The sequence below is a fragment of the Poeciliopsis prolifica genome, unplaced genomic scaffold (genome assembly GCF_027474105.1).
Source record: "Poeciliopsis prolifica strain line A6 unplaced genomic scaffold, Auburn_PproV2 SCAFFOLD053, whole genome shotgun sequence".
Taxonomy (NCBI): Eukaryota; Metazoa; Chordata; class Actinopteri; order Cyprinodontiformes; family Poeciliidae; genus Poeciliopsis; species Poeciliopsis prolifica.
The window spans coordinates 1,637,780-1,664,474 of record NW_026562428.1 but is presented as its reverse complement, the minus strand read 5'-3'; the positions used below and the strand labels follow the sequence as shown (position 1 = coordinate 1,664,474).

The following is a 26,695-nucleotide window of genomic DNA, read 5'->3' as shown; positions in this document are numbered from 1 at the left end:
TTCGATTTTTATTTTCTTTATTTATGCGGTCGTCATTTTGTTGAAGCATTTGATACATCTCAAACATTGGAAATAGTCCACACACGTCTACATTTCTTTAAATACACTTACACAGGCAAAGAGGGGGTGGAGAAAGAGGAAGCACGGGGAAACAGTGGGGGTCAGGGTTAAGGTTCCTGACACCAGGGGGCAAAAAGGGTTCCACAAAGGTGAGGAAAAATCTGATAGAAGAGTTTCGTTTTACTTCTTTTTTTTTTCGTTTTTAGAAAGAAAAAGAACTCTAGCTTTCATTCTTCTTGACTTCCAGCAACGATCAAAACCAACACATTTATTTTTATCTTTTTCACCCCACAGGAATGTTGTCATATAAAGCTTCATACTTCACACTTAATTTGAACAAACTCTGGGCTCTTAACCCATTTGAACACACCGTACCACCAAGTGTTTTAGTAAAAACAAGGAGAGTCATTCTGGCCTGACTTGGATTGAATCCGGGCCGTTTTCGTTCAAACTTAAAAAGTTTAAAATAGCTGCAAATAGTTCGAACTGAATCTGTATTTTTTTTTTTTGTTGCCATGCCAGCACAACAGTATCGTGTAACCTTGTAAAACTACAGCGCAAATATAAAAACGAACGTAAACAGGCAGCTTTGGGGGAAGGGAGGACAACTAAAAAGAAAGCCTATTATAAAGCTAGCTGTTCATCGCTCGACATTTTACACATTATCTGCCATGGTTATTATAATCGCCAATAAGCCAGAGCAGCCACAGGGAAGGTACAAAACGGTAACACTACAGTAACATTTATGTAAAAAAAAAAGAAAACAGAGCAAGAAAACATTAAAATCCGACGAACAAAGACAAACTCATGTCACATTTCAGCAGACATGTCCACTTGTCAGCCACTCTTTCGCATTTCTCCGTCAGTCTCTCATACATTTGTATCCTTTAAGACAACATTAATTATCTAGTAGCAATAAATTGCATTCGTAAAAATTCTGGAGGGCTGTGGCGATGCGCTTCAAAAAATTCGTCATACAATCGTAAAAACCACTTGCTGAGACAATCGACCCTTCGGCCTATCGGATCTGAATCGAACATCCATATTTGAGTTGAGGATTGAAGAACTAAGAGGCTTCCCGTTTAAAGGCGGCAGAAGCTAGTCTTTAAAATCTGAATGGGCGAACGACAGCCCGATCGACTACAACTGTGGGGGTTATGAGGTGTTGGGGGTCATGTTGCACTGAAGGGACAACGGTGGATGCCTATGAGGGGGGACCACAATGACAGGAGGACGTGGGGACGGACCGAAAGCTCATAAGCCCTGTTTGGCCAGTGCGGCCGTGACGTCCTGCGCCAGCGTGGACAGCTGGGGCGACTCCATCATGTTGATGCTGCCGGCGGACGACAGGCGGGGAGACGTGCCCCCCGTTTCCACGCCGGGGGAGTGGGTGATGATGATTTCGGCGCCGTGATCCACGCGAGCTTTGGCCGTTTCCCGAAAGCTCAACTTGTGGCTCTCGATCTGTTTGGTCGGGAAAGAAGGAGAAACGGATCTAAGAAGTCAAGGTCAAAACCCACATCTACCTCATCTCTCCCCTGTCAACACTGCCCATCTCACTCGACTTATCTCCAGTTCATCGTTCTATTTAATAAATATTTTAACCTGACACTTAAATTCTTGACTGTAAAAGTGAATGTAAAACTTTGTTACCATGACATTCCCTCCTCCAGGCATGTGGCTGGCATTGTCCAGGGAGCCGACCTTGGCGTGAGCCTTATCTTTGAAATCCAGCTTCACGTTCTCGATACGAATGTTTCCTCCCCCTGGGAAAACAACAGAAAGCCGTGAGGCGTCATCCCAGAGAGCGCCGGGCTTCCCTCGAGCTGAAAGGGACAAGAAACCTCGGAGCAAAGACGGGGCAGTCTTCTCGGCCCACTGGGAACAAGGCTTGATGTTACAAAGTTATAAAAAATGGAGACAACATAAGGAGAGAATCGCTCTGAGGCAAATGTTGTGTTTGAACAACAGCAGAAAAGACTAAAATATTATCATTAAATAATAAATAAGAGGCTTTCATCTTTTATTTGGCAGCTTGCTCCCACTAGATTCTGTCAAAGGCTCTTGAAGGACAACTTTCTGACTGGAGTTTCACAGTCTTGAAGCAAATATTAAACTTGTGTCCTGGATGAAGGCCTAAACACATTGAAACATTCCCATCCATCCATTTATTGTCCACAACTCTTAACCTGCTTGATTAAACCTCAGTTTATTGTCAAAGACAACTGTTTGTTCCATTTTTAATCTGAAGCTGAACTATCCAAAATCTTAACCCATAATATCCTCTGGAATGCCCTCTAAATCTATTAACCCAAAGACCTAAAATCCAATATGGCTGCTGCATTTAGCAGGTAGACTGCAAAGTCTACCCGCTACTGCACTAGTTACACACAGTGAACTTTAGATTGACTAGAGAAAATGTTGATAGAAGTTAGCATACCAACTAGCCTACCAAGACCAAAGTAAGACTGAAATAATAAACGGGTTGATAGGTCAGTTTGTGTTGATTTGATTTTTAGGATTATGTGTGAATGGCCAAACTTTATCATCTTTCTTTCTGTTCAAACCCTGAAACAGCTACTATTGGCAACTATTAGATGCCAAAGCAAAACAACATTTGAATCTTCAGGCTAACCATGAATCAACTTTTTGGAAACAATGTCAGTCAAATTAACCAAGCTTCTTCTGTTTTTGGTTTCTAAACTAAACAGTTGCACATATCAAACCTTGATGATAGACTACATGCTGTGATTTTGTGACTTTAGAAACAACAACTGGACCTGTGGATGAAAAACCACATAATATTTGAGTATCATCTGCGTAAAAATGCATCTAAATGCAACATTTGAGGAAGCTTTGTGAAAAAAACTGGGGCACACGTCTACTGGAGATGTATCCAGTAGAGTCAGAAATGCACATTCAACACAATGATTACCAGGTCTATGATGAATGTTGGACATAGAGTTGCATTTGGCGGTGACGTGGCTCAAGTCGATCTTCTTGGTCTGGATGTGAACCTGCGACAGGAAGCAAGCAGCTGGGATTACGATCCAAAGAAAAGGAGAAACCAATCGGACATGTTTTGGTATGGAAATGTAATTAAAGACTGGGTAACAGTTCAGTGGAACGGGGCAACACAAATCACAACATGGATCTGTGAGGTTATGGCAGAAGAAGTGGACTGGTGACATCACTTCCTGGAGAGAGCAAGCAGTAGACCATGACACCACAGAGAGAGGAAGTTCCTCGCTTAAACTGGACTCCTTGCATGCTGGAGGGACGCGGCTTCATCTTTCTAACATCGTGAACGGTTTCTATATTTAGCGTCTGAGGCAGAAGTCACAGGAACACACCACAGCTACATGTTAGACATGCTGGACGGCAATGGGGGATGAAGGGAGTCGGAGGCGACAGGAGCTTTTTTTTCCGCAGAGTCACTCACGTTTCCCCCGCCGGCCGCGTGGTGGACCTTATCCAGGGAGCCACACTTAGACTGAACGTGGCTAAAGTCCAACTTAACGCTTGGAATCATGACCTATAAAACGACACGTTCATTTGCTTTTTTCTGAAAAAAAAAAACAGAGGTGAAACTGGAAATAGACCGCGTCGTCTCAGCTGTTTCGCCAAAAATAATCTTTCTAAAATGTCCCAGTTCTTCATTTGTCCTCGACGCGACAGAGGCCGATTCACAGCAAAGAAAACAAGAGCTCAACTCCTCAATGTTTGACGGACAAACAGATGGACATATGTAAAAGCAGGATGTCAGACCATAAAGGCTGGAAATAAAAAAAACAGCAAAAGAAGCGAAAGAGAGAAAAGTTACATACATGGCCTCCTTTGGGCGTGTGCTTCAGATTATCCTTGGAGCCGCACTTTGACTGAACATGAGTGAAGTCCAGCTTCTCGGTTAAAATCTGAACCTAAAATAAAATCGGGATAATAATGTTGATATAAAAAAAAAAAGAAACTGAACAATGGGTAACTTAAAGGAAAAGGTCCTAACCGATGTGGGTTTTTTAAATTGACTTGCGTCACTTGAAAAATTGAAAATAATGGAAAAAAAAAAAACCTCTAAAAGAAAAGACAACACAGAAGGGAAAGGTAGAGGAATAGAGAAGGAGATTTAGGGAAAAACACACAGAGTTCAAGATGGACACCGCATGGGCGGCTGCCCTGGGTGGCATCAGGAAAGGGAGAGGAGGGGTGCACCAGCACCAAAATATGACATTTTCAAACCGCATGCGTCAGCGAGGCCTTGAGTCATTTATGTCATACGCATGTCTAGTTTATAGAGATGAAAAATGTACACAAAATACACTAAGGATTATCAAAATTATGCCTTTTAAATACATTCTGCAAATTTGTCAATTTAGCTGATGTCAGAGCTTTTAAATGCTGGTCTAAAAAAAAAGAAAAGGTGACGCCACCTGTTGATGAATTTTAACACACCTCAAACATGCAGCTTCTTTGTATGATATCACGAAAATTCCGAAATAAAGCAGGAAGAGAATGATTGAGCTAGGTTCGGCTTTCTAAAACGCGTGAAGGTGCTTCATTCATCTGTTCCAATAATTACATTACATACTATTATGAGAAAAAATAGCTAGAAAGTCGAAGACGGTTCTGCCAAATACTTCATCTAAATTTGAACGAAGTTATAAATGACTCCTACATTTTAGGGTTTAAGTTTTTATATTTGGCAGACAATTATTCACAATCAAAATGTCTGCAGAGCAGATATTTTGATTGATTTGTTAAAAGACAGCAGACGATAAACACGTTTTATTTCTGAAAACTATGATGTCCCCATAAAGTTTCAGTGACGATTTTCTCCCTTAACTGCCTGTGTTTCTATATTTGGCTCAGAAGTGAGGGAGTGCTCTGGGGAAATGCTTAAAAGCATCTGTTTTTAAAAAGAAAAACAGCTAAAAAAAAAAAAAAACTGAGAAGGTTAAATGAAGTCTTTTCTGCGCTGTGAGTGGCTCTGGAAGCTGGATTATAAATACTCCTCAGAGCTGGAGGGAAAATCCTTGGCAGCCATGACCAGAGCAGCTCCCAAGGGCAGCTTTTGGTCAAAGAGGAGCGTTTTTACGCATCTTCCTGCACAGATGGATGTTGTTAAATCGAACCGTGTCGGCTGGTGCAGCTGGTGCTGATGCGCCGAGGAGGAAGCAGAGGGATAGAGAAAGAGGGAAGCAGGACGTGGAGACGGCGGAGACGTGAGGCCTGAGGCAGCGGCAGACGGAGATGGCAGCGGACAGAGCAGAGGACACGAAGCAGGACGCACAGTGACTGAGGGTGGACATATGACATTTCTACAGAACCAGAGGAAACCCTTCTTCACATGTCACCATCTCTGGTAGTTAGCATCAAAGCTCTATAGTTGCGCCTGTATTTGGACGATATGAGACAATAAGTGTGCTCATCAGAAGGACGATGCATTGTATTTAAAATAACCTTATTTAACCAGATTACAACATGGTCACAACACCTGCTACTTTGTGATTTTCCATTAAAGGACAGGAAGAAAACTTGGCCATTTACTGCCCTCCTGTGGCAGGATTTGGCACATCCACAAAATTTGGATCACACTCTCCTCAGAACAAATCTGACCAGAGAAACAACCACCGAATAACTATGTTGTTTTATTTATAGTGCTTACTGGACTCTGCCCATCCTCAACAGCTCAACTCTATTCCACATGTCTTGGCAGCAAGTGCAAAACTACTGAAAAATCTAATTGAATGCAAAGAAAAACCCAAGGGCCCTTCAATAAACTTTGAACAGGGCCAAACACACATCAAACCTTCCCATTGGTCTACCTGTCCTCCTTTCGGTTGGTGCTTTAGGTTGGCGGTGGACCCGACCTTGGACTTTACATTCTTCAGGTCGGGAAGCGGCTGGTTGATGACCTTCAGCTGCCGCTGGACTGACGAAGGGGACTTGGGCGGGGTCCGGATTACTGCCACCTTCTTCTCCTGGAGGACGCTGAAGGACTTGGGCGTGTGGCTGCCAGGGGTGCGCGACCCCGGGGTGCGGCAGGAGTAGCTGGGCGGTGTGCCGGGTGTGACGGCAGACCCTGGGGTGGAGGCGCCACTGCGGACCGACCGGGACCGGGCGGAGTCTGTGCCTTAGGGGAGAAGGAAAGGATGCTCCTTTACCATACACTAGTTGCAACTCAAATTATGGTCTGTACTCACAAATCAAGATGTTACCTTGCACAGTAAAACATTTTGTGGCAACATTTACACCTCAAATTGACTGGACATTGACTGGTCAAACTAGCCAATAATAAGAGCGATGGCCTAGATGCAAAACAAGTCTTTACTTTCAGTTTCATTGTCTATTCTAACAACTTATACTTCATCCTCTGCCCTAAAAGACGTCAGTGTATTTGATCAGTTGTCCCCAGGGCTCCATCTTCCATAGGTGGAAGATGAAGTATGGAAGCATTACTTCATCCGATTCACTGACTACTTCAACAACCGTATGCTAGTGAACGATTGTTTTCAACGTCCACAACTATCCAAGTCCAGTTTCAGTCTCCACACCCTGATCTTCCAAGTACGTGTTCTATACACATCTTGTCTTCAATAACCCTTTGCAGGATGGACAATGTGACTGAAACTAATCAGGTGGTAACGGTAAAAAAAAAAGTCAAGGGTTAAGAGATCTGAACTAAAAGCCTTCATGAAGACAAAATGTAAGTTGATTCATCTTTGGTCTGCGTCACGTTGTTAGACATGGAGCCACGTGTGCTCAAGTTTCATTGAGCACAAACAGGAATGTTTAAACAGTGAGAGGCTAATCACATCATTTGTCCTCCAGCTGCTTGTTGCCAGGTTACCAGAGGAAACACCAATAGGATCGAAGCCCTGAAGCAGCACACCTGTTGGCCTGGATCCCACCTGTTTCTCTGACAAGTCAGCTTTGACTGAGCCACAATGAGTAAATATGCATGGAGCTCTTCTGTGATGTAATGGAGATCAGTGATTAAATGTTTAGCTGTTGATGGGGAAGGAGCTACAGGGTGCTCTACCTGCCATACTAGGGGTTCTTCCAGATCTGCCGTCTCCTCTGGAGTCGGTTCGGATCGCTTTAGGAGAGAACAGGGAGATCAAGGAGAGCAGGAGGGTGGAAGGAAGAGAGATTTCAAAACGACACATCTGACGGAGTGTAATCTTACAGGTTGGCCTGGAGGGGGTGCTGTCCTCTTGCTCAGCAGCAGGAATATGGCGAGTCAGAGACTTGGCTGGCCTAGGAAGAGATGACCTCTTCTCCGGGCTGCGGTATGTTCTCTCCTGAAGCAACACACACAACAGGGTCAATAATCCAGACAGGTATCCCCTCCCATCCATGGCCAAGACCCTCTATCTTCTCTCTAATTTACCCATTTGTTTGGTGGAGGGGGACGGCGGGAGCAGGCAGAGGAGGGCCGAGCCTCGCATATCACCGCCTCCACCAGGGGGCTCCGTTTAAGGCTGCAGGCAGAGCCCGGCCGGGGGCACCCCCCGCCGCGCTGCACTGCCATCTTTAACAGAACGGCCCTCGTGGGGCTCTGGGTGGTCCACGTAACGAGAGGGGAGAACGCATGCAAGGTGGAGGAAGCGACCAAGAGATGAAAAATGAAAGGAAGATACACTATAACATCACAGAAATGATGACTGAAATGAAAATAAGGGATCCTTCCGCATGGAAACATATTTACTCACAGATTTTCTCTGGCGCGACTGACAAAGACAGAAGGCGAGCATGCAAGACAACATGATTCATCAGACAGGAAGAAAAAGGATGAAGACATGCAGATATATTTAGCTAACATCATGCAGAAAGGCGACAAGAAGCAACATAGATCAGAGTGACGTGGATCTGCATTATATTACAGATTTGCTCTCTCAAAGTTCCACTCAACAATCCTCTTTTCTTGTAAATCTCACTTCTGCTCTCATCAGACTAAGTGAATGCCTCAGCTCTTGCTTAAAGATTTTCCCCTTCGTTTATGTTTTGCCCTTCATCAATTTTGCAGATTTAAATATTTTTATGTCTGTATGGGAGACATGAGCGTGCCCCATCGATTTACAATTTGTTAAAACAGTAAAATATTACTTACAGTGGGCCTCTCCCTGGACGGCTGGGCCACACTGAGCGGCTGGTGTGCCATACCTGTGGGAAAAGGAGCAATACTCAGTGTTAACCAGCAGGGGGACTCATCTGCTAGGACCTCACACTTGTAATGAATGGACAGTTTCCAGAGGAAAGGTACCAAATGGCAAGCTGCATTTGGCTTGTTATGTTTCAAAGATGACAAATTAAACTAGACTTAACTTTTTATTTCCCACTAGGTTAAAAAAAAACAAGAATCATAAACAAAAGAAACACTGAGCAGAAAGAAACAATCATGATGCAAAGAAAGACAGCAGTTAAGGCAGTGAAAGTAACGGAAACGTTGGATGGATAAGAAGCACACGATGTTTGCCAGCTACATTGCCACTGCTCAATTCCTCAAAGAGCCAAAAATAAAGCGAGATCTGCCTCTGCATCTTCCACATAGGTCACATATATACTGATCTCTCCATTCACAGCGCTGATACCTGGCGAAAGGTGTTCACCTGTGGCCTTGCGCTTAACAGAGCCGTGAAGCGGAGCAGGCCTAGGATGTCTGGCCGCCACTTTGGCTCTACTCTTTCGAGATGGAGAGCGACTTTGGAGGGCTGACACCTTACTCTGGTCAGCCCTCCTCACGCCTACTGGCGAAGAGGAGAGACATTGTTATACCATCATGCACAAATCAGTTTTGACATAAAAAGCTGGGTTTAAAGTCAATGGTTTTGGTAGTCACAAAAAAGTTCATTTTCTGGCTATAAATACAGGAAAAAAAAAAACAGAACAGGAACCTTTTTTCTTTCTCATCTCCTCTCTTGGCGGATGGTAGGTCAGTGCTTTGCGTGTCACTCTGCATTCAGCAGTGCCAAGGCAGCCCCTTCCTTGGCCGGGTAACTGTTTAGCAGGGCAGTCCACCACCGTAGCTGCCGCAGTGGAACTCTGTGTCTGAGGAAGGGCTTCGATTTGCTCAGTCATGATACTTTTGTCATCATCTGCAGCAGAAAAGTATCAAGAAAGGACTAGTTCTCCACAGCTGTCATAGCTAGGTATTAGCTTACATCAAGGCATATCAGCTTTCTAAGTATATAGATTGATGATCTTTGTCTATATTGTAGAAGTGATAGGTATATTAAATGATCTGGGTACCTTGAGGGTCCATCCAGCCACTGTCTGTATCCAGGATGGACAAGTCCATTGTGGTTTCATCGTTAGTTGCCAGACTTGTTGCTTCTTCACCAATCTCTATGTCTTTCTCTATGTCTTTCTCATCCTCTTCAATCAGGACCTTCTCCTCTTTTTCATCACCAGTTGCATCACAATCAACTCCTTCCACTTCCTCTTGATGAGTTTCATCTTTCTTTACCCCTTCATTCTCCTCTTTTGACCATTCCATCTGATCTACTTGCAGGTCCTCTTCCTTTTTTTCCTCCTCATCGCCTTCCTCAGACTGCTGTAATAGGTCGTGGTCAGAACATGGGGACAAGTGTGAACTGTCTGTAGCTGGCTCCCCTTCGTCGCTGTTTAGGGCACTATGGCTCCATTCTTCAGCTCCTGACTTGGGATCATCGTCCAGCATCTTATCACAAACCATCAGTCTCATTTGGTCCTTCTTCTGCTCCTCCACTTCTGGTAAATCAGGTATACTTTCTGCTGTTGTATTACTCTTGGAATGCAGAATCTCTTCAGGTTCTTCCATAATCTCTTGAGGCTCTTCCGCAATCTCAATGTCATCCTCCTCTTCAACCTCTTCATCTACTTGTGCTTGAGGTATTACAATGATTGGAGATAATACTTGTGGCCTTGATGAGTCTTTTGTTAGCGTTAACTCTGGTAATTGGATTTGGGGAGTTTTTTCACCTCCTGCCTTTTCAATGCTTAAATGCTGAGAAACGTCTGAAGGTGTTTGAGTCTCTATTTCTCCTGAGCTTAAGGGTTTTTCTTCCAAACTATCTTGTAAAGGCTCCAATGATGCTGTCGTGGTTCTGTCTGCTTCCTCAGCTTTCTCTTGTTGATCTACACTCTCAGTGTTTGTCATCGCTTTGTTTGCCTCCAGTTTTTCATCAACATTCTTGGATTCTGAAGATTTGTTGGGCATATCATCTTTCCCCTGTGGCTCACCACCTCGAGTTTCTAGGGTTCCTTCAGACTTGGGGCCGATGGGACTCAGGGGAAATCTCCCTCCAGTTTCTGCAGGAGTGAAAGTAAATGAGTTGTCCGGTGGGATGGGTGAGGCCTCTCTAGAGGGGTCTTTTTCCACATCCACCTCAGGGATTGCCTGGATCTGTATATCCCCAGGTAGGCCAGTCTCCAGACGAAGTTCAGTAAGACGGTCTTTCGAAGCCGTCATTGGGATTCGTAAGCGATCTGGTTTTAATCCACTAGTCACAGCTTTCTCCAGAATCAAGGTGGTCTTTACTGGTGGATCTTTCTTTTCCAACACATGTTTTTGAGAAACGTGTGTAATTTCTTTCTGACCTTTTTGTTGCACTTGAGTTTGACCCTCTTCAATTTCCACAACTTCAGAAACCTCTTCTTCTTCAGAACCCAAAGAAGGGAAGTGCTGGTGTTGAGAATCTCCAGGATTTGGTACATCAGCTGGAGAAGGCATGGGTGCCGAGTATTCACTGAACACACAGTAGCCAAGCTCTTCCTGTTGATTTTCCCCTGCCACCTCTGTCAAAATTTGTTCTGATAGACTCAGCTTGTCAAAGACATTACCGAGGAGTGCACTGGCTGGCATTGATTTTCGTCTCATGTGGTCCCTCATCTGTGTTGATGGATGAAGTGGGACCCCAGCCAAATCCAACATATCAGAAAGGCTTTCTGATTGGTCAGAACTAAAACAATGCCCCTCAGCAGAAGCGTCTTCCATTGCCTGGATGCTGTCAGATGGTGTCGGTGTTGGGATAATGGAGACTACAGGCTGAAGTGGTGATGTATGCATCTCAACAAATGGGGTTATTGGAAGAACCTCTGTCCCCTCAATGTTTCCACTGACTGAACACAAGCTTTCAGAGAATCTCCTCGACTTGTCTACTTTTACAGTTATTTCTGTAGAAGACCCACTAGGAATGTTCAAGGACAGTCTGCGTTGCTCTAATGGTGTTTTATCAGGTGATAGCATTGCGTTTTTCTTCTCTCGTCCTTCAAATTGATCCAGAGCTCTGTCATACTCTACACTTAACCCTTTCTCTGAGGTTAAACTGAGTTCATAATAGCCTTGTGACAATCCCTCTTCTTGACTTTTTGATGTCTCAAAGTAAGTCTTTGAATCTTTATCTGATCCTTCTTTTAATTGGACTGTTGGTGTCTGAATGCTACTGTCCTCGTTGCCCTTATTTGTTGCATCTCCTTCCTCAGTCTTCTCAGTACTTTCATTCAAAGGAGCTTGTGATTTCTTGGGTGACATAACCCCAGCAATATTTTCTGTTTTGAGTCTTTTCGCATCTTCTGTCACCGAAACATCTGTATGGTCCTTGATTTTAGACTGCAAAGGTTTGCAGTCTTCAGGGGATTCTTCTGTGTTTTCTCCTCTGTCTTTATCAGTCTGTTTAGTTGAGGACTCCTCAGAGAGATCTTTCTCTGAAGTAGTGGGATGTTTACTCAAAGCAAGTTCTTCAGACGTTGCAGGACATTCGCCTTCTTGCGCCTCAGACTCACAAGATGCTTTGCTCTCCGCTGGCTGGGCTGTGAGTTTGAAGGATGCTGTAGAAGTCTGGGCTGACTCAAGTCAGCAAAAAGCTTTGTTTGCAGCATCCACAAAAGCTAGCCCATACAGTCAAGCTGAGGTTTCCAGCACATAGATACTCTCCATCAAGCAAAAACACACAGCACAATGTATTTTGTGCCAGGCCACAACAGCACAAGGGGAGGTCACAGCGTCAAAGATAGCGTGCAGAACTGGAACAAAGGAATGAGTTGCATGATGTCAAATGGCAATAAATAATGGTAATACACACGCTTATTGAATTCCTATTGTAATAAAAAGGGATTTACAGATAAAACTAATCTTACTTATTTGTCAATGACAATCAAGTAACATATGTTGAACGGTGAACGCTTTATTAGTATCACGATAAATGTCCAATGAGAGTTAATTTTAAAGCCCAAATTGGTTTAAACAACAATAGGAAAACACATTTATTCTTTATTGTGGGATGATATGAAGACAACTGAAGAACAGAAAGCAAATGGTTTACAACAGACTTTAAATGCGTCCAGCATTTATTTGTGAGATACTCGGCAGTTTTTCCAATCACAACATCCCCCCGGCAAAACCCACAGAAAAATGTACAGAATACAATGACGATTTAGACAGTGATTCTAGCGTTTGCAATGTAGCTGGCAATACTAAAGTGCAGAAATGATCAACCATGACATGGTTGATTATGTGCTCAAAAGAAGCAAATGGTTGAGTTTGGCATGAAACAGAAGCACAAAAATCAAAATGCTATGTCACGTGATTATTTGGCAAACAGCAGCTCTAAGAACTGCAGCAAAAGCTCACAAGGTCCAGGGCAACAAAGCAGCAGGGAAGGTTGGCAGCGAAGCCTGAGCTGCATCACAAGTTAGAAAAACCAAGAGCCGACAGCTTTATACCCACCAGAGGGTCATGCACAAGAAAACAGTCCATTGTTCAGACACTCATGTTGTTTTCAAAACCCCACACACCTGTCTGTGTCGGGCTCTGTTCACCATGGTGATCTTCTCCATTGACGGCCTCAGGTGTTTGGGTTCTCTGGTAACCCAAAGCCTGGGACACCCTTACACAATCTGTCTGCTCTACGTGCAAGTCTCCTGGTTGCTCATATGCCACTTCCTCCACTGGAGGCCGCTGACTGACAACCTCTACTTTCTCCTCTTTGAGCAGGGGAAGGGAGACACAAATGAGACATGGCTGACATTAAATCTAGCGTGACATGGTTGAAAATGACGGAGACAAAGCTGGGTTATGCGATGGAGACTCTCCATTGCATAACCCAAAATATAAAGTTGCAAAACATTATATTTTTCCAAATATAACGCTTATTCACCCAGCAATGGGGATTTGATTTCTTACCCTAATACGAGTGTTTAAATGTATAATGTACGAATGGTAAAAATCAACAAACTGAGTGAACAAAGAACACAGTGAGCTGTTGACGATGACAAGCAGACCAATAGAGACTGATGGGTCTTAAAGAAGAGAGTTGTTGTCACGATTACTATTATTATTAATATCTGATTGAGGTATTACTAGAGTACAGTTGGTCAAATGGACCAGATTATGAGCGGACCAGGACAGAGTGGTATATACTGAGGACCAGGAGAACTTCTCTGCAACTTTCACGTCCTACATGTTGGAAGGAGGCTGTTCCTTAATGCACTGTGTACCTTGTCCCAGCGGCCCGGTCTGCTCAGCGGATGGAGATGGGGGAGGGGAGGGAGGCAGGTTGGCCGAGTCGTCCACTGCAAAGGGACAGAGAGAGACAGAGAGACGAGACACAGCGGGAAGACGGGACATGGATGGAAAGACGGAGACGAGGAATGAGTCAGAGCAGCTTTCTACACTCGGCTAGTGTAGAAACGCTCAATATTCTTCTCATACCGACCTCCAACGATTAAACGGTGACGATTTCATGTGACAGATCAACACAACGTAGAGCAGAATTGTGAAGGGGAAGGAAAATGATTCATTTTTCAACAAGAAGGTGGTTCAGTCAAAGTCCAGACCTGGATCCAACTGAGAACTAATTAGTTTAGTTGGTTTGTAAAAAAAAAAAAAAAAAAAAAAAAAAGAACATTTCAAAACTTCAATCTGAAGATCCTGAAAACCAACAGGAAGTCAGTAATTGAAGCATCAGTGGAACTTCCTGCTTTTCTTTCTCCATTGTTTTCCTTCCGCTTTACAACTGTGCACCGGTTCACAGCTGGAATGAGACAGAATGTGAAGAACCCTGAGGAGTGAAGACTTATGGGCAGCCCAGTGTCGGACATGGAGAGCCAACTCTGGCGGATGGAAACTCAAATGTTCCTTCGCAGTGTGGAAAGTCATCTCAGAGTTTTCATTACCTGGATACTCTTACACCTGACTTCTTTGTTCATTTCCTGCCTTCCTTTTTGTCCTACCTTAATTTTCTCATCTGTCCTTCTTTCCTCATGTCCTCCAATCATTTACCTCGTGTTGTACCTCCTTCATTTCTAGGTCTTATTCCATCCTTTTCTTTCTTGCCTTTCTCATTCATGTCATCATTCTTTTCTTCTGTTGTCTTTCTTTGTCTTCTCCTCCTTTTCTGTCCTCTGTTATTCCCTCAGCTACTGTTAGATTGAACAAATTCCTGAGGAACTTTAATGTTTACCATCATAAAATGATCAGAACTACTATAGTAGCTGGATCGATTGATTCATTTATTGTCCTCGTCTCATCGTGCCGTTGCTCTGCTCCACAAGCTTCAGCATGCAGCATGCGGCTTCCCCCCACCTGTTACTGGAGGCGGAGCGGCCGCCGCAGCGTGGTAGCCGTTCTCCTGGTAGCCGTAGGATGAGTAGCCGTTCTCTCCGTTCTCCTGGCCGTTGGCGGCCCAGTGGTCCTCTGGCTGCCTGCCGTCTGCCATGTTCGCCTGTCTGAGGGTCACCTACTGGATCTGAGGAGGAGGAAGAAAATTATGCCAAAATAAATAAAATAAAATAAAAGGCAAGTCCAGTAAAGAGAGCAAAAATGAGAAAAGTCAGTTCAGGAACACATACCATATACTATACATGGCAAAATAAAATCCAGATATAATCTAAAAAGAAAAACAAAAAAAACAAAAAAAAAAAAAAAAAACTAAACTCTGACCAATTCTTTAAACATTTTTTAAATCTACAGCACGTTCTGCAGAGCAACACTAAACCTGCCACCAGGGGGAGCCAGCAGCTGCAGTGAGCTGTTGGTCTGGTCTTTGTCTCAACATCCATGTTCAGAGTGGATCCTTGCATCCCTCAGCTGAGCAGAAACCAGTAAAATGAGCCTGAATGCTGCAGGAAATGACAGAAACGGCTCCCAGTGATCATCTTAACTCATTCGAAATACAAACAAAAGTACCCAACTCTCTAATCCTGCAGCCTTTTGTCCTCCAAGGCAAAACGCATCATGATTTTCAACAGTAAGTAACAGGAGGCTTGCAGCATCATCATCATCATCATCATCATCACCAAGCAGCTGCAGTTCATTGCTCTTCACCAGACTGAAGGTAATAAAGCCTAATTCCTGCTGCTGCAGAGTCAGGATGACCCGGTGACACCCAGACAGGCTGAGGAGGGGAGCCCAGGGCAGTCAGAGGCAAGGCAGGGCGGGGCGCAGCTGCTGCCAAGGAGGAAGACAGCCAGGAATCACACTGACCTGTTTCCTGCTGCCGCTGCAGTGAAAATCAAACGACACTGAGATCCGAAGTTACACCCTGGAAAATCTTCTTTTATTTACTGAAAAGCTTTAAGAGCATGTTTCGCCGCAGGAATCTGGAGGTTATGGGTTTAAATCCCTCTGGTCAGCAGCGAGCCATGCTGCTGTGATAACACAAAATGGATTAAATGGATCTGACCTGAACGAACCTCCTGAACTAAACATTGAAGGCCTGTTGTTTGTCTGATTTGAAGTTTAATAAAGTTGTATATATAAAAAAAATATTTTCTTTGACTGAATATTTGGGATTAGCTATTATTAACCTTCAAGTCTAAATTACCTTAGTAGTTAGTCGCTAAATTGAATGGAGAATCATAATAAATAGTGTCGATTTATGAATTCTTACAATTAATGTAAAGTTTAACCTTTATCCTGCCTTTTTCTTAAAACTGAAAGCTTATGTTAATCGTATTCTACCGTCGTTTGGGTTTGTGAACCTTGCTCTCCAGGCAGTTCCTGTCATTCTGTTGTTAACTGGAGCTGACGTTGCCCTTTTTACTGCTCCCTTTCAGCTGTTTACCAGCCTCTCTCTGTACTTTCACCATCTGCAGCATGAAACGCTTAAAAGAAATAAACGAAAACAACAAAGTTAAGAGACTTTGGTGGAAAGATGGGATTATCTCGCTAAAATCTACATCAACTTTAAGACGACTTTGCAGTTTGATGGGGAGGATATTCTCACATCAGCCTGGCAATGTTGTGATCTTCATTATTACCTCAGAGTCTGCAGCATATTAGTGTCTACGCCACTGAACTAAATGGTTAAATCGACACCGCTACGAGTCCCAAACAACTGTCAGGTCCGATCACGTCGTCGTTCTCCCGTCTACAACCCACCAACAGGTTTTTAACTAGGAGAAGATACGCTAAGCCAGAGAGGCTCCAGGTTCTTCTTTTGTCCCTATTAGCCCCCCCCACCTCGGTCCTAATCCAGCCCCGCCCGGATCTGGGTCAGCCTTCGTGCTTCCACGGAGCGCTGCTCACGTTGGAATGTCACCATCCATTTAGGAGGCAGGATCTCTAGCAGCCTGTCTCCGCTGCAGGCCAACCTGGCCTTAATCCTCTGTGTGAGCAGCCGAACAACCTCCACCAGTAGGACCAATTGGTCCTAAGGTAGAGCAGAAACATAAAGATATGGATATAAGAAACAATAAATACACGAAACGGTCCGATGTAGGCTTCAAACTTGAAGTTATGTTCTCCTGCAAAGCTTGATTTTCAGTCAGCTAGTCCTGCTTCAGACTTCAAATGATCAAATGAATCTATGCTAACTATCTGCATTTCATACAATGAATTAATCATAATTAAAAACAGGAAGAGCATGGAAACTCTAAATGTTAACTGAAGGTTAAAGAAATAAAAAACATAACATCTAATGTAACTAATATCAATTACTGTCAAATTACAGAAATAATATTTTCCTTCCACAATTATACTTCCGCTTTGTATTTGTCTTTCGTATAAAACCCAATAAATACGTCCCGTCTGGACTTATAATAAGATTGCATGTTACTGCCAAACCTTAATCTGCAGGATTCATTCATTCGTTGATGAAGCCATCAAGGATATTTCCTTGTGATGATAAAATCTAAAATTAAAGCAACAGGAAAAAGGGAGAAATAAAGACAAGGGGTTTCTCTACGAGATTATTTTTCCTGTGTTTCAGACAGACCAGGAACGTCTTCCTGCTGCTGCAGCAGCAGATCAGCTTTCATTGACTTCGTAACACATAAAGGAGATTTAAAGCACAATGAGAGCTGTCAGGGAAGTGTGAATAAACTGTAATCACTGGAGCCTGGCTTCACAAGCATGGCTCCAGTAGAGATACTTCAAAATTTGCAAGGACCACGAAAAAAAAAAGATGGAAACACGGTTATTGTGAATAGTTCAATTCTTTATCAGTTTTATTTTTTATAGATAATCTCATATTTTACTCGAGCGCCCTTAGATATTTTCATCTCGGCTTATATATTTTCCCTTATAGTAAGCGTTTCAGAGTACGCCAGCGATGTCATCGTTCCCATAGATACCACAACGTGGAGTCACGGAGGTCAGTGGTTGGTAGAGGACGGCAGCAGCGAATGGAGGGACTCTGACCATCCAGAAATAGGTCAGCGGAGGGAGTTGGGCGCGGTGCTGCCTCGGGGTTCCTTCCCCACTGCTCTGACACACAGGGAGCCATTTAAACCAGTCGATGCACTGGTGTCACCGATGACCGCTTGCGTAACATCGAAATAGAGCCAACATAAAGCCCACAAATTATCACTTAAGATCAAATGTCTAAAACCCACAAGCTATAATGTCGACATAAATAAAATGTACCCAATTTTGATATACTCGCTTTAGTAAGAAATAGAAAAATATTTTTGTTGTTACGTCACGTAAACATTTGTGTACATTTAACTTGAATTTACTTAAGTTTCAGAGTCTATTTTGGTTTTAGAAAGCAAAAAAGTTAAGTAAGAAAACAAAATGTTAAGTAAGTGGTGAATAGACATTTGATTTAAACTTTCACTTTTTACAATAAGATATAGAAATATGCTTCTCTAGTTGATTACGACTTCTTAAACAACATAATTGGTGTGGCAATAAAAGCCGTATTGCCGTTCTTTGGTTACTTTTTTTTTTTTTTTAAACCAAAAGATACTTTTTTGGTTTAAAAAAAAGCAATGCAATTTAACATTCAATAACAATTTCTAGAAAAGTCAGGAAATGTCTCAAGCAAAAAGCTTCTCTCCAAAACTTTGGTCAGAGCAATAATTAAATGACCTGCCTGTTCATGTATCATTTCGAGGAGTTTCACATATTTTTAATAACGTCAACAGTTTGTATGCAATCTGACAATGAGTTGTCATTGTGTCTCAAACTTTCTCCATGTCCTCCCAAGACTCCAGCTGATCTGCACAGACAGGCTGGTGAGGAAACGTCCTCTCATAGCTGGGGTTAAACTGGAACACCAGAGTTTAACTTAATCACTGCTTTTAGTGGGTCAAAATGACATCAGCCCAAACCGAGCACAATCCCCTGCTATTATCCACATATGGAGAGCCAAGCCAATTATCTGGCCGAATGCAGCCACTTTCAGCCGACCCCCCCGTGGCTCCCGTGAGTCATGGGAAAAGTGAGAGTGAAATGTCAGAGAGAGTAGAGCTGAATGAAGCAGCTGGAGTGGGCCACGCCTGAACACCAACGTTTAGCTCCATAATGTTTAGCAACGTCACGCTTATTATCTACGAGACGTTTATCTCTGTGATGCTTAGCTACGTTATGGAGCTAAATGTTGCTGAACATTAACAATGTGGCATTCAGCGGCGCAATGTTTAGCTGTGTAAGGTTTAGTTCCATAATGTTCAGCAAGGTAATTTTTACCTTTGTAATGCTTAGCTATGTGACGTTTAGCTTGAACAATTTAAATGAACAGCGGAAGCAACACCTCTGCTGTCCAGAAGCAACAATTTTCTTGGTCAAGATTTTATTTCTGCTTTCATAACTAAATGGAAGCCAGAATTTCATATTTTTTTCTATTTTCCATTTATCACTGAATCCACTTGGCGTGTGGTGCGAACTTACCTGAGCTGAAAGCTGAGCTTCTCTGCCTGTTGAACCAGGAAGGTACGGCGTTGAACTGTCGGCTCAGATCTGAGATAAAAATGAGACATGAAGAGAAATAAACATCAGAATCATCAAATAATAGTTAGATATTTGAAGAAGCAAGCCTCAGGCTATTTAATTTATCCACAACTTTAAGCTCAAACAACCAAATCCCATCTGGTGAGCCTTAAATTATATTAAAGACTCTTCCACACATTCAACTTTCATCATGTGTTGCAGAGCCGTGCATTAGGCTCAGTTCTGCCTGTGAGCAACATTTATTACTCATCATAACAAAGCCACAATCAAAACAATATAATAAGAGAGTTTGTTCCATTTAATTCTTTTGTTTATTATGGTAATTTACTTTGAAATGAATGCCAGAAGTATCACCGTAACATTTCAGGTCATAATCTGCCTGACTGAGTCGCGTTATTAGCAAATAGAGAAGCTGGAAATCAATACATCAAGACAAACTTCAGCAACACAACAGACAAATAAAAGGAGAGGCAGAGGTTTGGCGGAGAGTCTCCAAGGCAACTGCCGGGATGGTAATTTTGCCCCAACAAGTGATTACAAGCATCCTTCCTGCGCCAAGTAGACCAGCGGCTCCAGTGAGCTGTTTTTAGGATTTGTTAAAGTCTTGGCTTGGCCCTCAGGGGCTAATCCAAAGAATGAAGGAGTTAAATCTTGGGCCAAGATTCAGAGACAGCCGTGTGTAGCTCTGGAGCTGGAAGGAGGTGGAACCCAGAGCATCCTGTTGGCATTAGGGGGCTTCAGGTACAAAAAGGAGCCGGATTTATGAGAAAAGAAAGAAAACTATTTATTTGAAAAGAGGCAAGGAAGAGTCAAATGTTTCTATTCTACTATTAGCAGATGATTATGTGGTTGGAGCCAAATGTAAAAAAGGAAACAATATCTAATTTATAGCTCCTTTTCTTGTGATAGTATTTAATATACAGAAAATTCTGGACTATAAGCTTACTTTTTACCCCTAAAAGTAGACCAATCAGTTAATTAATTTGCCCTTTCATTTGACCTCTTTGAGGTCAAATGAAATCGTACGATAAATTCAGAGCAATTTCACAATTCAATAACCGGTATTGCAAATCACAGCTTGAAATATTCCTTTAAGTAAAAGAAAAAAAATAAAAATTACCTAACCGTCTTTCCTATTAACAGCACTATGGATGAAAAAATGTTTTTGTGACAAAACCTGTTGTACGGTAGCGCACATCTAATAAAATAAGTCAACAGAGTTTCATTTACAATTGTTATGTCTTCATGTCACGTGGCAGATCTCCGCCAGCTGGTGAGAGGAAAAAGCAGAACTTGGTCTCAAAAAGTTTGGGCACCTCTGATCTAAAACATATGGCGCCGTAGTGAAGCATTGGCTTTCAATGGACTTTACTATTGGCAGGAGACACAAATCTAATATGTTTGCTGCACGAAAGAGGTATGAGATATTTTCCCACGATTTCCTACATTTAAAAAAAAAAACACACACACAATGGCCTGTTAAGAATTGAGATTGACAAGTTAAAGGAATAACCAAAGCTAAGAGATTTATTTTGCTTCTTGGAAAGTTTTTAGGGAATTTTCTTTCATGTGTCCAAAAAGACAGAGACAGACTATTCTCCAAAGGGATGCTGCTTGATGTGATAAATAAAAGGAAAGCAACTGTAATGAGAAGAAAAGAGTGCAGCAGGAAGTCATTTCTCTTCCAATGGCAGCAAAGCCAGAACAGCAAGCCTACTATATAAAGAAGAGCGGCTGAGAGATTTGTGGTCCTGTCCTGCCCCTAAAATATCAGGAAACGACAGGAATAGAAGCGCCAAAGCAGAGAATTTGTTTACAGCGACAGTAAACGGCCGTTCTCTCGTTCGACTGTGCTCCATTTGCTGGAAAACCAAAAGTGTGGCAGGAAGACTCGCGTTTTGGCACGATTTAAACTATGTAAAAACGCATAAAAACGTTCCTCCATTGGAAATATGCTCGATGTTTAAGTGGCGATGCCTCGTGCAGGGTTTACATGTTTCACAAAAAATAACTTACTCTAGAAAAAGCCTCAAAGTTTGAAGAGGTAAGAAAAAGTTTGGGGCGTTTTTTTCTTTGCGTTTCTGTTGTCAACCCACCCCCCATCCCCATCCCCCTCCCACAGCCTGTCATCACAGAGTATCGAAGCAACGTCTCATCTTATCTCCAAACTCATTAATTGAAGCTTTTAGAGGAATCCCGTGCTGATAATCTTCTCAGTGATCAACAATGCTCCTTGTCGAGCAGCTTTACATCCTCAGCTGCTCTTGTGGTGTGAGCCCGTGGGTTTGCGGGGAAGCCAGAAACCGGAGCGACGGATGAAGGAGGAGATCAGAGGCTGAGCTCATCCAAAGATGCCGGCTCTTCGTGAGGAACGAGAAACAGGAAATGAATCTTAATCTCGGCGCTCGGCTGACCAGAAAAAGTGTGCTCATCTTTATTGAAAGGATCAAAAGGGGGCGGGGGAGATTGGGAAAGATGGATTGTACTTTATGGTACTGTGTTAAATCCACGTTGTACTACGACAGCGGACGACGTTATTATGTCAACCTTGTGTTTCACTGTTGCAAACTACAGGACTAAAGTACTAATTACATTTCCAGTTGTTTATTTATATTTTTTTAAAAAGCTGGGATGATGTAGAAAAGCATCTCTGAACGGATTTATGGTGATAACGTGACTCATGAGGCAGCTGTGGTCGGGGTTGCGGTTCAACCTGGGGGTCCGGTCATGAAAAATCAGACAGCAGCCCTCTGAAGTTTCCCAGCTTCCTCCTTTTTGAAGTTGGCCGTCACCCCCCACACCTCCACTTCCACACCCGTAATTCACCCCCACAGCCTCCTCCTTCCCCACACAGGGAGCCCGACGTGCTCTTCCCCAGGCCCACACACACCTCCATAAAACACACGCGGGACGCTACGCAAAACGCAGGAAGTGAGGGGAACCTGAAAATCTGCAGCCGTCTTAGATGTTTTACTGATTCCAGAAATAAATGTTAAAAATGGTATTTTGTTGGAACATTGTGAGATAATGTTCAACCGAAGTGTGTTGAGCTGGGATGTTCTCCATGGCGATGTTATTCAAGCGTGAACAGCCGCTTGAACTAAATTCATCCGATTCAGGGCGAAAAAAAAAAACTGGTAAAAGGACACAACCCGCAATTAAATATGAAGGCAAAATTCAATCCGTTCAACACGGATGTCAGAATCTGTTATTATTGACAGAGCGTCTTCCAGTGAGAGCAACGGAAAGGGCTTTAAAAAATAGAAACGGGAGGAAATAATGAAGAAACAGCAACCATAACATGCAAAAAAATAAAAAAGAATAATTCAGCCAAAAAAAGCTGGACATGAGGACATTAAGGTATTTAGGCATATGCAATGAATTTGGAGGATTTTACAAAAGCTTTTTCCAGGATGATTTACTTTTCTACTTCTATCACACAAGAACCATCTAATTAAATAAAAACAAGAAGGATAGTGTGGACCTAAATGTAGTGGAAACCTGAATCTTTTCCTTCCTTTTGGAAGGAAAAGATGCCATAGTCAGACATAACCTCTGGTCAGGAGCTGCAGTAATATCCTGTTTAGGGCAGCAAACCGTGAGAAATCTGGTTGTGAAGTCCTGAACCGTCCACTCAGGAAATCATTCCACATATACGTGGCCTTTAATATTCTACGTCCAATCAGAAACTCCCGCAGCTGCGAGCTTCAAAGCATGGCGAGTGAATTCAGATTAAAACTGAGCGTCAGCAGGTGCTGGCTGTTGAGCCCCGAAGGCAACAGCTGTATTCCCCCGCCCCCCCAAAAAAAAGAAAAAACGTGGACACAGGCGGCAGAACGGCTCAGACAGAAAGCGTTCTCCATCCGTCAATCAACATGCTGCCACCGGGCGGGGACAAACGCAGCCTGGAGGAAGACGTTTTACCCCTATGAACTTCTCTGGAGGTCAGGAATGTGAGTAGGAAGCTGTATTTTAGCTAATCCTGACAGGTTGGGCGTGAAATTACTTCCAAACAGCACCAGGCCGCTGACGAGCAACTTCCACACGAAGCATTTCAGCTCGAAAAAGAAACAAGAATTATTGCGTTTACGTTTCTATGACATGTTTCAGATGAAGCATAACTGAGAATTGAAGAATCGACAAAAACATCCCCTCACCATGACACTTGCTCCACCGTGCATAAGAGCTGATATGACCTTAGCTACGCTAAAAACATTTTATATTACGTTATAGGAGTATTTTATTGATGATGGGTCGTGAGGGAGCATCCCCAGGAATGTAAAAGAAGCCTGTGTAGTTGAGTTTCCTGCTCTGCCGCCTTCCCACACGTTCACCACCTCCAGCATGTGTAACACTTCCGCTAAGCAGGCGTCAGTTGTAGCCGGTTGCACACTTAGCAACTTCCTACCACCTCCATGTCCAGATCCGAAAGACCTCGCTGACTAACGGCGATTAGCGGGAGAGGCGCAGTCGACTCCCTCGGCCTCAGACGCCAACAACCTGAGCTGACCGCGCCGGGTGAAGTGGGGGACAGGCCTCTGGTTCCGTCCCCACAAACGAGGGCAGAGGAAGGGCACGCTGCCCCCCCCTCCGTCCTGCATGTCATCCTGAGTCGGCCTCCGGAGAGGAGACGGCTCGCCTGGGAGCTGCCTAGCAACCGTCAGGCGGACGGAAACAGAGACGGACAGAGAAGGGGGGGTGGTGGGGGCCGGGCCGTCACGCGGAGAGCATGTTACGGACCCAGTGGACGCCCAGTCACAGATGTGATCCAAACAGATAAAATGGCCTCACAACAATATAAATGAAAGCTTCTGATGTGATGAACAAGCTGATATCCTTTTAATAGTTGGATGTGGGCGATGTGCATCACGGTCCACCATTTCAAATCCTCCCACCACATTTCGGCACAACTCCGATATGGATCTTTGTCGTTACACAACCCTCCATGTTCTGATACCCAACCATCGTCAACCGAATAATAATCACCACCCCACATGACCACTAGGGGCAAAATAACAGGCTTTTACATTGGAAAGGCCCAAACAACCACCAGCCATAACAGTTCCACCACCGTGCTTCACAGTTAAAGCCCTTTTTTTTTTTTTTTTGTCATTTACCTTTTGGAAAGTTGTCCGAAGCAGCGGATAGGCTTTTGCTAACAGGCTACATGTGCCGATGTCTGTGGCTAGTTATGTTAACAACAGGTACGCTAACTGCTATAACTCATTGTGTAACTGATTATGTTGGCAAATATCCAAGCTAAAATTGTTAGCTATTTATTTCACCAACTGACATAATAACTCCTATAAATTGTGGCTATGCAGTTTTTCTTTTTTTTGGTCTTGTATAAATTCAAACAATGTCAAATATATACAATATATCTACAGTTGACCGACGACTCAAATCAACAAATAGGGAAGAAAAATCAGCACCACAAACACGAGGCCCTTCATTAAAATGGTTAAAAGCAGCAGAACAAAGACATAAACTACGGTACAAATCAAAACAGTACAGTCTCTGGGATATCCAGAGAAGAAGAAGGTTGCTGTGATTTATGTATTTTTTTCCCCATCAGCATACCACCACCTGCTCCACGGCGCACCCCGACGGAGCCGATGGAGAACTTTTGACAGCCATATCTGCCAACGAGAACAGACAGTCTGACGTGTCCCGCGGTGCGTTGCCCGGCTTGGTTGAGAAACCAGCGACAAGCTACCGGCACATGGCACCACAAGCTAAGATGTCTTACAAATAAAGCAGCCGATGGTGTCAAGATATCCAATAATATGCTCTCACGGCACGCTAGTGGCTGAAAAATCTGTGTTGTCTAGACAGAGAGCGTCTCAAAGACTAAAGGTCAGCAAAAAAATATGAAAAAAACTAAAAACAATCCAGAACCAACCCTGGGCTTATCATAGCATCAGCTCAGCTGTTTTCAATACCTGCAAATATCTTGAGAAATGTGAATTTCTGCAAACAAAAGAAAGAGGACAAAGAAGGAATATTGATGTGAAATTAAAGGTGGGAAGAAAAGAAAGCCCTCAGGGACAAAAAGTGTAGGGGGGCAAAGGGGGCTTACATGCATATTCTAGATGATTTGAACGCAGTTGCTTTTAGCAGCTTACCTGGTGAGGCGGCTCCAGTTTTTGGCGTGGGGAGCGAGGGGCTGAAGGGGCTGGCGGGAGGGCGGGCGGCGGCTTCTGCAGAGAGAGGAGAAGAAGAAACAAACGGATGAGAAGGAGGCAGAGGAGCCGGAGTCATCGAGGCAGCGGCGCTCTCGCTGAGATGACTGATGTTTTCTACGCCGGCGACCGGAGCCGGCGAGAGCACGGTGCTGCAGCTTACACACTTCCTCCGCCAACAGACACACACACAAAACCAGAGCGAGCCAATCACATCCCCTCCACCAGCGTACACACCAACAGTTGGGGCTGAAGGCAGCATCACGCCGATGGGGGTTGGGGATGCTGGGTTCCAGCCATGTCTGAGCACCAGAAACATGTTCATGTTTTAGACATTAATTCATATTTGAAAGAGGTACGAGGCGCACCCAGCCCCCGGGGGACACTGGGTTTAGATGAAAGACCTCCTGCATCTGAAACCTCCACAAAGAGCATTTTATCCTCATTCCTGCTCCTGAAGCATCCAAACACGACAGCGAATGCGGCAGGAGTGCAATGCGAGGTACAGGAGGGGGTGCAGGGCTTGCCCCGTGCTGAATAATCGCTCTGTCGATGGTGCTCATTTGCAGGCAGGGCTGGGCGCTGCAGCAGAGCCGAGACAAAGGCAGAGAGAGGCTGCAGAGGCCGCAGCGGCACAAGCAAACGCTCCAACCCTGCTCGTTCCTGCAACCACAAACCAGATGAAGGAGGCTTTATTTATAGAGCCCCAGTCGTGCTGCAGCTATCCATCAACCTGCGAGAGGAAATGAACGCAGAGGCAACAGAAGTTTGAAGGAAGAACGAGAAAAAACTGTGGACAAAAAGCCAGAGAACTCAGCTCCACCAGGGTATCCCTTCAGTAACACACAGAGCTGGTGTGTCAGCAGCTGAAACCTAGCTTGGAAAATCTACAGAAATCATTGTCGAAATTTATCAACTTTTAATTGTCAAAAATGGTTGTTTTAACCCAGGGGTTCCCAAAGTGTGGGGCGCGCCGCAGCTGTTAGCCTAAACATGGCTATATCTAAACAGACAACATTTTGCTTCAGCTTTTTCTATTCACTAGCTGCCTTTACTGGCAGCCTGTTCCACCAAATCAGACCTATAAGGTCAAGATTGGAGTTAAGAGGCACTCTGCACTTCATCATCCATCACCAAGAGACCACTGAGGTTGACGCAAGACTGAATCAGAACGGAGGCGGTCCGAAGGTTTCCGAAAACACCTCAAAATTAGAGGCAGAGAGAGAAAATGGCCGACCTGCTGCTTGATAGCCTCTATTAGCTTGTCAGAAACAGCCATTGGTGAGAGACTATAATCGAG

General features: G+C 43.7%; 1 protein-coding gene across 10 annotated transcripts; it reads right to left on the bottom strand.

The window, feature by feature from the left end:
* LOC129378649 (microtubule-associated protein tau-like) lies at positions 1-26,065 on the bottom strand. 10 transcript variants are annotated; one of them, XM_055059027.1, is made up of 16 exons: positions 25,339-26,059; positions 19,154-19,222; positions 14,624-14,786; positions 13,537-13,611; positions 9,310-11,850; positions 8,955-9,155; positions 8,652-8,807; positions 8,171-8,223; positions 7,247-7,361; positions 7,100-7,156; positions 5,883-6,190; positions 3,888-3,980; positions 3,503-3,595; positions 2,996-3,077; positions 1,714-1,826; positions 1-1,524 (listed from the first exon to the last, which is right to left on the bottom strand). In XM_055059027.1, the coding sequence occupies exons 3-16, from the start codon at positions 14,754-14,756 to the stop codon at positions 1,315-1,317; spliced, it is 4,230 nt and encodes a 1,409-aa protein (XP_054915002.1). In that variant the 5' UTR covers positions 14,757-14,786; positions 19,154-19,222; positions 25,339-26,059; the 3' UTR covers positions 1-1,314. The 10 variants fall into 10 exon arrangements, with proteins under 10 accessions (XP_054915002.1, XP_054915004.1, XP_054915003.1 ...); XM_055059029.1 differs by having other exon boundaries at positions 8,670-8,807; XM_055059028.1 differs by having other exon boundaries at positions 8,652-8,804.
* Positions 26,066-26,695: the final 630 nt, after the last annotated feature.